Genomic DNA, 10969 nt, shown 5'->3' with positions numbered 1-10969 from the left:
CGTACACCCAAAGTTAATATGCTATAAAAAAAACCTTGTTCTATTCGGTCCGGCCCACTAAAGTCATCCGTGGGCTGTGTTATCAAACCCATGCACAAATGAGAATGAGTTAATAATCTCTTCCTCGATCTGTAACTTTTTGCGAGAATTATAATTTTTTTAAAAAAATAATTAATATGAGATAACATCTAGGGTTTAATTTATATGTTTAGGGTTTAGGGTTTAAGGTTTAGAAACTCCAATTACCCACTCCGTGGTGCAAAAATTAAAAAAATAAATTATTTTTAATTGAGAAGGTACCATCTACTTCAAGTAATTATTTTGGAAATGGACAGAAAGCTAAGTGTTATTTTAATAAATAAATAATAAACAAGAAAAAATAAAGGACCAAATGTGGCCACAAACTTCTTGAAGAAAGAATGAAAGAAAAAGGACTACTCCTTTTTCGATTGTCAACTCAGTGCTTAGTTACAAACACGACTTTGTTGTAGTTTAAGAAGACAAACAAGATACTCATTATAATAAAGGGATGGAAGCTCTTCCTTTTTTTTTTTTTTTTCTTTGCCCACGAATATTACACTTGTTGATTTTCAAGACTCCATAAGGAAAAAACCCATTGGGAGAAAACAGGAGGAAGAAGGGTTATGGACTTGATGATTCTTAACCCTCCCCCTGGAGCTCTATTTATAGATTTATGAAACCATAATATTACAATAATACCTCTGAACTTAGGGTTTAGGGTTTAGGGTTTTCACCCTGGAACTTTAACTTAATTACATTAATATCATCTCTATAAGATGACCCTTTATTTACCATCCTACCATCTTATATGACTTTTTCGTTTTGATTCTACGAAGAATTTTTTCGTATGAAAGAAAGCTCAAACAGCTCACGCCAACAACACTTGGAACATAAACTCATGAACTAAGTCCAAACAATTTGGCTTACCAAACCATTTAGTCATATGATGAGGAATAAAAGTTGACCCACTTAATCATAACTTTCTTTTGTGGTGATAATGCACATGATAGACTGCACCCAACTTCTATCTTCTTTCTCTATGTAATCAATGAAGCTAATTACTTTCTTTGATTTTTTTAACTAAAAACTCTATTGGATTCATCGGTACTAATTCACTTAAGGGTGAAAAAGTGTGTGTTAGCTTAGCATCATGTTTGAGAAAGACAAAAAAGGGTTTTTAATGATAATGGAATGACTTAAAAAACGTTTAAGAGCACTCCATTTTCAATTTAGCCACCATATATGGATTGAATCATGAAATTAGGTTTAGAAAAGGATTTTTTTCATTCCAAATACATTTACAGACAAATATAACGATTTCATTAATATTATTGATCGAGATATCTGTTATAAAATCATATGATATGGTGCTTCCAGCTCTACATCGATTAAACACACATTTAAAAGGCGATCATCAACCGGGTCGGGGAGAGAAACCGGCTCCAACTCTAATGAAATCTTTGGAGACTCGGAAAATAAGAGAACCAACCGAAGCCAATGGAACCATGTGAAAGGCGAAAAGTGCATGCCAGTGACAGCTAATGCGCTAGCATGTAGGGAACAGATGCCACTACTTTAATGGGTGAAACATATGACTTGTCACTCTCCACTAGGGCGCCCTTTCGTCTTTTCCGGATCACTCGTCACGCCTGTCCTCTACTTGCCAAACGGACAATCATGGTGCGTTTGGAAGCAACATGGACATTAATTTTATGTGGTTGTTGAATTTCATGTCATCGCCGGAGACGGAGTCCCGGACAGCACCCCAACAGTGGAGATTTATGTATATAAGGCGACATTTATTCCATAAGCTCTTCCCAACGCGGCCTGGGGAGCATTTCCCGGGCAAAAAGACCGTCCACATTTGACGTCATTTCCTGCCGAGACTCGCCAGCTCACGGGTGCAAATTACAATCGGGTCTACATTATTAGATAGATCTTGAGCTTCGAAGAAAAAGAAAATATTAAAGTAAAAAATATTGGGTGAATCTCAATTCTTAACATCTTTGTTCACGAAATCCGAACCGCTCCTTCTCCAAATCATACTCGATCAAGTAATTCTGCTGCTGAAAATTACCCAGAATAACAGAAGGCCCATCAGACTGCAGCGAGCCCTCTACACCATCCGAGACGATGGTCAAACAGATGACTGAATCCCCCAGAAACGAAAAATAGTTCGCCAACGGCAGCCGCATCTTCGCTCCGCCCTTGAAGTGGAATGTCAGCTCCGGCAATCCTACCTGCGATTTCTTCTCGGCGGGAAGCTGGAAGCACGGACGCAACCCGGTGTCTGACTCCACGTCGGTGGCCCGCCTATAGGTCCCCGCGACCTGGGTCTCGAACTCACGTGCGACGAGATCGAACACGTCACCCGCCATGTAGGTGAACGTCGTCCCGGAGTCCACAATTGTGCCGCCGTTCCCATCCGGCCCTAGCCGAAGGCGTTCGTACGGGATCTTGACGCTCTTCCCTCCGACGGACACTTTCCGTAGTGCCACATAGTAAAAGACGGAGAATGACGGCTTTCCGGTTGCCGGATTTTTCACCAACGGCGTGTAGGAGAGGTTCTTGTGCTCGCCGTCCAAAACGAGGGAGCTGGCGGCACGGGGGTCGTCGTCCAAACGGTGGGAAACCAGACAGTAAGAGAACCGCTTCACTCCCAGCTGCGCGGGAAGAGACGGTGAGCCCCGTCCCAGCCCTGCGATGCCCGCCGGTTGCCGAGAAGAGACAAGCGAGCAACCGATCGCGAAATTTGTTATCCCCTTCTCCGGAAGTCGGAGAGTTTCCGAGAGTAAAATCCCTCCAGTGGATCCGGAGCCGTATAGGACGAAGTAAGGCGGGCAGATTTGCGTGCAATTACCCGAGCTGCAGCTGCGGCAACCCGACAAGAACTCCGGACTATGAATCCAACCGCATTTGGGGTTCTTGCAGCCGATTATCTTAGAAGAGGAGGAAGATTTGGGGATAAAAGGCGTAATGTGGTTATTTCCAAGGAAGGAGCAGTTTCTGCAGAAGTAGTTGCGAGTGCAGGGAATCCAGACGAGGTGGCTGCCGGTGTCGATTAAGAGGGATGTTCTCTGTGGAGGCGTACCAAAATCCAGAGAGACGGAGTAACCTCCGTAGCTGTGCGGGTAGAGCGGGACTGGAGCAATTCGTGGACTTTTCAGGTGGCGGGCTCTGGAGAGAGAGAAAGAGGCGATGCCGGCGAGTGTCTGCCGCCATTGAGATGGAGAAGGACTGACAGGGAATTGGTGGAGCGGTAGCGTGATACTTGCAGTTTCGTCTGACAAAGTTTTGACGAAAAGGAGAGAGAGAAAGCCGAGGAATACGGTGGAAGCCATGGCAACCAGAGCAGATTCTGTTTCTGAGACTGATATTCGCTTGCTTCGTTTATAGAGCAAGAAGATAAGAGAGTGGGTGAGGGAGAGAGAGAGAGAGAGAGAGAGAGAGAGAGAGAGAAACGTTGGCGACGAGGATTAAGACACAGGAAAAGTCGAAAAGCTTAGTGGCCGTTAACGAAATCGAGATTACGAAATTACCACTTTGTATCTGAAGAAAGGGCACCGTTGCACGTGAACTGTGTGTGACACGGTTAAAGCGGATGGAAATTTTTGTAACAAGAATTAAGCAAGACTTTGCTTAAAACGTCAGAATTCACAGGGTCCAGTACACACGGAAATTTGAGACGTGGTAGAATTTTAGCAAGTACGAGCGACATCTTTTCTAAAATTCCGTTCCATTTTGGGCCCACCAAGAGAACGGTGCAGCCTCGCATGTCAATGTAACTTCGCAGTACCAAGCAAACGTTATCACCAAATCACAACTATAAGATATCGTGGGCCAATGCCCAACATATCGTCTCCGATACAACTAGGAGTGCGGATCGGACTCAGCTCGGGTCAACGCAAAACTTATTGAAATGTGCATCATTCGGCTTTTTAAAAGGGGTTTTTAAATGAAATAAATAATATGCACCTAGATTTCATTTATATCATCACATTTAAATTAAATGACTTAAATTTTAATTTTTAGTATTTATTTTTTATCACATAATTCATGATTTAGATAATAATCACCAACCCAATTAGTCCGATTCCTCTGGTTGGTCTGCTCAGGTTTGATAACAGCCAGGACCACACACCACAGAAATCTAGATTACGCATATGCCATCAAATTTTAAATGCATGGATAGTAATAGCTTGGACGCCTGTTTCCACCAGACACACCTTTGCGGCCGACACTTGGGCTGAACACGTTTCGATTATCGCTCACACTTGAGCCCACTGGAGCCCACTCTCGTGCAACAGATCACCCATATTACATTTTTGAGGGAGGATCTGCTCACGGGTAGCCCGAACGGTAGCAGAAAATTTGGGATGACGATTTTATTTTTTTACCTAATTGTTTATCTGCTTACCTAATAATATTTAAAGATATATATATATATATATATATAATTTTAATATTTTTCAGAGAGTTTCTCCCTTTGCAATCCCTTGAAATTGCTGAAACAAAAACAGTGAGAGCTTTTAAATAGATAAATAAGACTGATCCAGGTAATGTGAAGTGAACCAATTTATTTCAAACGATTTCCCTCTTTCTGTTTTAAGAGAAAATGGCTATTAACTAATAAAAAAATATTATTACTAAAATAAAAATAAATAAATAGGACACTCTACCTTCTTTTTTTAAACATATTTTTAATAGAAATGAAAAATGCACGTCTGCCTTTTATTTTAAAATGGAAAACATTGGTCTGTTGGAGTGTGAAGTATTGTTGGGATGAAGAGTTTCTAAAGCTAAGAGGTTCTGTGTGGAAGGTTTTGAGTTTGGAAGTTGGTAGACTACTATCGTCGAGAAAATATAAATAAGAGCTTGAGCGGAGAAAGGAGACTGGATTTGTACACATCTTCTGGGTGGAAGTTTGAAGAGTTCTAAAAGTTTTAAAAGCATTTGTAGATGTCGAAGAGGCGTTCGTGGCTGTCGAAGAAATGGTCCCAGGAAAGGTCGGAGTTGGTGAGGAAAAGGAAAGCGATCTTGGGGGACAGGGAGGTGGGACAGTAAGGGTGGGTGGAGGCGGAAAAGGGCGTGGTCGTCTAGGTAATCCAGGATCGAGATCGCGAGGTTGAAAGGTGGGAGAATCCGCGGAACCAAAGATGAAAAGTAGTGGCAGATAGAAAAGATACGAATATAATCAGATATTATCGGATATCCGTTAGGTCAATGTGTTCAACCCAAACTCTAACTCTTTATGAAACGGATATCCAATAAAAGACCTTAACGGATTTATCCGTTTCATAATGGATTGAGTTCGGAACTCGGAATTCTCTTAACGATTCGGATATAACCTAATTGACAGCGCTACTTTCAACTTCAATCGATCATTCTGCAACTCACTATCGTTTTACGTGGTAGCTCGTAATGTTGTTTGGTTCTTTTATGAGCAAATATAATGTTCAATGTTAGTCAAATACTGATCCAAAGTACTGACTGAATTGTTTACTAATTTCACGAATAAGAAAGAGACAAATGTAAATTGGCTCCGCCGTGAGGAAGAGAAGAAGACAATGCATAGCTTTATTCAACAAATTTGAATATGTTGGCCTGCAACAACAGCAAAATGCCGACGACTTCCGTTCATTTCGTCATCCAAATCCAAATAACGATCCTCTGATCCTAAATTTACTGCAACTAAATTAGTCAGCCCAATGCAAGAAAATACTCTTAACCGCCTTTCCCTGTCGGCAGCCAGTGGACTTGCGGCATGTAAATACTAAATAAACATGAACTCCGAAGATTTATATATTTCAGTATACTATTTTTCTTTTTTCTGAATTTTTCATTCATATTTGTGAGTACTCATCCACAGATCAGAGGCAACCATCCAAAACATTACAAGCTGAAAATTGACGGCTGAAATCCCACCCCCCTCAAAATTTTAAAAAAGAAAGAAAAGAAGAAGAAGAAGAAGCTCTATATATAAAAAACAAGTGATTTGCATGGAGGCTTGATTTGTGGAAACATTAATTAATGTGTATTTATGCTTTGTTAGGAAGCGCAACCCAGTATCTTCTTGTAATTAGCCGTCTTCAGGTGGCGACACCAGTTTCAGCCGCGTAGTTCATCTAGTCCACCTCCCACACCAACTTGGACGTAATCTCATCATGTTCCGGGACATATTCCTGAAATTCCGAATAATTTAATCAGATAATAATATAAGAACGGATTATCGTGAAGCATCTTAGCTGCGATAATGCTGAATAAAGTATCATGAATTCTACTAGACCAAGATTTCCAGAAGATTATACACGAAAGAAAAATAAAAAATAAAGAACAGTCCATATCTACGATTTCATTTTGAATCCAATGACCCAAATTAGATGATTCTTCCAACCGAAGAAATCCTACGGCAAAGGGAAGAGAAGAAGAAGCGAGTGGGTCCTCCATTACCTCAAGCTCCCTCATCAACTCCTTGGCTGTCGGCGCGGATAAGATTATGCGACGAGCAACAGGGGCAATGAAGCCTTCGTCCACGGCTTTATCAATGAAAGAAAGCAGGGAGTTATAGTATCCGTCCACGTTCAACAGCCCCACCTGCGCAAAAGATCAGATAATCGATTCACAAGCAGGTTTTTTTTTTTTTTTTTTTTTTTTTTTTTTTTGGGGTAGAGGCGGAAACGAGGCTTTGACTGCGTTTGAAACCCTCCGAATCTGCTTGTTATCTTATTATTCTCTCTTGCCTTTCAAGCAACCCACCATACTTCACCTTAGGCCCTGGCCTTTGTCCACGTTTTGACTGAATAAGATAGTTGAAAGGCAGGCTTTGAGAATTGAGATGAAGTTTCAGTGCATGGACTTTCATGGGTAGGTTTTGAAAAAGGCGAAGAATGAGAGCCATGACTCCTACTGGGAGGTGTCTTGGGCATTACCGCCTTTTGATTATTCTCGCCTCTTCTTTTAGACTAGAAAGGAAGGTTTCTTTGTTTTCTTTTTCAAAAAGAACAAAGAACAGAGTTAGTTGAAACTGGATGAGTGTCACAGTTTGACAGGTGCCACGTGGCATCATTAGTGTGATAAATCACACTTTTCTGTGGTAAACAAAACTGCATTATTGATTAAGATTCTATTATCGATTGAACAGTCTTGTGACAAGAAAGGAAAGAAAGACAAAAGACAACCCTTGAGAAGAAAATGACCAGACATCAAAAGTGGGCTATCAGTGTCGGTGGGTGGCAATCTTGTAATTATTTCAGTCACATCTCCCCACCGAAATTTTACCAAGATAGCCCACCTCCAATTGCCTAATGGAGCAACTAGTATAAGGTGTTACGCAACACTTTAACTCAAATCAGACATAACAGATGAAAGAGAGAGAGAGAGAGAGATTTTACAGGTTTCTTGTGGATGCCCAACTGTGCCCAAGTAATTACTTCCAGGAGCTCTTCAAGTGTCCCATAACCACCTGATAGTATTTCACATTTCAAGGAGATGCATTCAATAATATGAATCGGGTGGATAAGAAATGTGTAAATAATAAATCTTTATCTGGGTATCAGTGAAGTGAAGAGAGAGAGAGAGAGAGAGAGAGAGAGAGAGAGAGAGAGAGAGACGAAGGATGTTTCAGAGAATCCATACCGGGGAGAGCAATAAAGGCATCAGCTAGACGAGCCATCTCGGCTTTCCTTTGATGCATGTCAGACACAGCTCTCACTTCTCCAACAGTCTCGCCAGTTATCTGCCAGAAGAAATCATCTGGGAATTCAGTCGTCCAAAATTTTTCTTAGTTCTTAGATTCAAGACCGGTCGCAGATAATCAAGATAAACCCAATGAAATAATATTCTCCATCTAATGATCTCTTTGTTACTGTTAAAAATATACAAAATGATAATACTGCTTGGAAGCAAAGGACAAAGCGGGCCCATGAAAAGGCAATGGAAGAAACAGATATTCCGGTGTTAACGAGAATCAAATTTGTAACACGAAATGCATTAGTGGGTAGATTAGAGCTCCAAAAGCCTAAAAATGGGACCCCAGTTTGTGAGGATATAAAAGAAAAATAACCGGACCCCAGTTTGTGAGGAAAGAGAAGAAAAATAACCCATTATCATGAAATAAAGAAAGAGAAACTCCAAAACGTGAGGGGCCAGTTCATGAACTTTTAACTGGATGATCATCAGAAAACACCAGAGACATCCACTATGGAGACAATGTCGTCAGTCCTTATTTCCAGTAGGACGTTTGAAACCCCAAGCTTATAATCCATGAAGAAACAAGGAAAAGAAAATCCATGTATCATATTTCTGGAAATTCTGGTTTAAAATAGTACCGATAAATCAACTGAAAAAACAAAGAGAAGAAGACTTAATGAACAAATGACAAGCCCTGCCGGACACCTTTAGACAAAGATGACATTAGGGAATATGTATAAGAAAGCTCCAAGCAAAAATTTTGAAAACTAACATTCATCAACCACATCCGTCTTTTCACACACACACAAGCTCTTGGCTGAACGCTCTCTTCATTCGAGTTAAGAACTCTTTCAGCCATGAATCTGTCCTAGTTTTTCGAAAAAAAGGAGATTGTAGTGGATATCAAAGACCAAAAAGAAGACAAATGATATCAAAGAAAGATGTGAGAAAATGGAAAGAGTATTTCAAGTGATCAACTTCACCTCTCTTGGCATAAGAGTCTTTGGAATAACCCTGCGAAAGAACAGAAAGCAACCCGTCAACTACGAGCTTCATCAGCTCAACAAGAGAAGTTAAATAAAGCCTGCATTATATATACCAAAAACAACTTAAAATGCTTCTTAAATGACAACGAAAAGATGAAAAAAATCCTTGCGCCGATGCTCGAATAGATTTAGTGAACTCCTAATGGGAAAACTACGATGAACCCATTTGACGAACGAAACATTTCGTCACAAGCACAGAGTCGGATTAGTGATTGACAAACTAAATTACCAGTTTCACCATTTCATGTCAGTCCAGGAAAAAAAATGAGAAAAGAAAAGGAAATATTGAGATGGACCCGAGATAGAAACAATATGATTATATTCAAAAACGTGGCATGATTTCACATATAAAAAGGCCTTAAAAGAGAAAACCTTCATTTCGGTTTTCTTTTCTCGAGAGAGGAAGTGAGGGGAGAGAGAACGAACCCTAGAACATGGCGCCCACCATCATGAACAGCCTGAGAAACGAGCCCCATCAGTCCCACGCTCCCTCCACCATAAACCAGATCAATCCTTCTCTCCACCTTGACACACATCAAGAATGAAAACACACCCACGTTACAGGCGTCGTTCCCATGTTCCGTAATACATTACGATCATAATAATTAATCACAGATAAAGTATATTAATGGATGAATGTAAATAGGGTTTTGGAGCCATATCACGCTGCCACTTAAACTGGAAGAGATTCAATCAGTGGAAGGAAGAAAATTTGGGAAGACCCAAGATAAAACATGGCGACGGATCATGATACCAAGGAAGCACGTTTGCTCCCTAGGGAAAAAGCATGGGACTTTTTTTATTATTCTGTTCAAAAAAAAAAAAAAAAACGGGATCATGCAAGCAGGCTGCCCAACAGACAGTCAGATTACAGCTTGCAGACCCCTCATGCCAGGACTCCAATAACACCCATTTCACCAATAATAGTCCCACGTTGAAGAGCTGTTAGTTGCAACGCTAACGCAAAAGAAAAATTCGAAAAGGAAGACTAGTTTTAAGACGATTTTAAACCAGAGAAAGATAAAGAGAGAAAACATGGATTACTTTTTTTCCGAGAGAAAAACAAATTCTGAAATTGCACCAATGACTAAACCAAAAGATTATCCCGGAAAGGGTCTAAGCAGTTCGATAGAAAGCAAACTGAACAAATGAGCTTCTTCTTTTTTCTTTTTCTCCTTCTTCATCTTCGTTCTCTACCACCTATAAAAACCAGTCAGAGCGAAACCATGTATGAAAGATATGGAATCTGAAAGCTCTTTCCTGAAAGAGAAAACAATCGTGCCGTCCCCCTCCAAAACGAGGGAGAGGTTTGATATATAGAACAGCAACAATAAAACTAAGCGCCACGAGGCTGCCATTTCCGACAATCAATATCATTTCCTACCAACCAGTCAGTATCAAAACAACTACAGACTTTTCTGGGTTTCCGAAAGAAGAAAAGAAAATTTCTTCTGGAACAGAAGACGATTAATCACAAGAGATACTAAACAAGAATGCGGCTTTTACCAATTCGTTTCCCAACTGAACCGCAGCTTCCTGGTAGCTGATCTTCTTCCCGGGGCTGCTCCCACAAAACACACAAATTCTTTTGAATCTCGATTTTCTCTCCTCCATATCTCGATTCCCTCAACCTCAACCAGAAGAACGATCGGCAGAAAGCCAAATAAAAGTCCATTTATAGACCCCAAAAAGAATATTAATTCATGTTGGATTACTGCTCTAATTAAAACGGGGTCCATGTAGGAGCCCCACTCCAACAAGCCACTTCTCATTATTAAAAAACTTTTTTTCTAACACTTTGATATGTAAATGTGGATTATAGAGGATGGTCATGTAAAAAATCTCTTATTTTCTTAATTTTTCTTAATAATTTTACTCTTTTTTTTTTTTTTTTGTGGTTTCTTTAATCCAGGCGTCCTCCTCACGTGGGGATCAATTTGGCTTTGGAATGTCCATGGCCAGTAAGCGATAGAAGCCGAGAGGGGTTCCACCACAAGAGGATCTAGAGCCGTTGATCTTTCCGCGTACGATAGCAACGGATGAATAAAGGTGGGGACACTTTGTGGATTCTTTTCGTTGTGGAAGTTTGAAAGGGCTTGGGCTTGACTAATGCTGATTTGAAGCCGCTAAGATTGTGCGATGACATGGGCATGAAACTAGATCAAAGGCACGAATCTCGCCGATGCGAAGTGTGGGCCCGGATGAATAATTTT

The 10969-nt window shown here is 40.6% G+C and overlaps 2 protein-coding genes across 2 annotated transcripts; both read right to left on the bottom strand.

The window, feature by feature from the left end:
- Positions 1 to 1793: 1793 nt before the first annotated feature.
- On the bottom strand, positions 1794 to 3463 carry LOC137956424 (probable aspartyl protease At4g16563). The gene has a single exon (XM_068803912.1). It carries the CDS (start codon positions 3360 to 3362, stop codon positions 2019 to 2021), a length of 1344 nt encoding a protein of 447 aa, XP_068660013.1. The 5' UTR covers positions 3363 to 3463; the 3' UTR covers positions 1794 to 2018.
- A 2477-nt stretch (positions 3464 to 5940) lies between these two features.
- On the bottom strand, positions 5941 to 10370 carry LOC137955518 (cytokinin riboside 5'-monophosphate phosphoribohydrolase LOG7). The gene is made up of 7 exons (XM_068802494.1): positions 10263 to 10370; positions 9183 to 9280; positions 8694 to 8724; positions 7657 to 7756; positions 7413 to 7483; positions 6472 to 6615; positions 5941 to 6203 (listed from the first exon to the last, which is right to left on the bottom strand). The coding sequence occupies exons 1-7, from the start codon at positions 10368 to 10370 to the stop codon at positions 6147 to 6149; spliced, it is 609 nt and encodes a 202-aa protein (XP_068658595.1). The 3' UTR covers positions 5941 to 6146.
- Between the last annotated feature and the right edge of the window lie 599 nt (positions 10371 to 10969).

Source organism: Aristolochia californica, unplaced genomic scaffold (assembly GCF_029961685.1).
Source record: "Aristolochia californica isolate CCGP_79_NKW_82.1479 unplaced genomic scaffold, dmAriCali1.0.hap1 SCAF_2, whole genome shotgun sequence".
Lineage (NCBI taxonomy): Eukaryota > Viridiplantae > Streptophyta > Magnoliopsida > Piperales > Aristolochiaceae > Aristolochia > Aristolochia californica.
The sequence above is the reverse complement of the archived record's forward strand: the minus strand, read 5'-3'. Positions and strand labels throughout refer to the sequence as shown.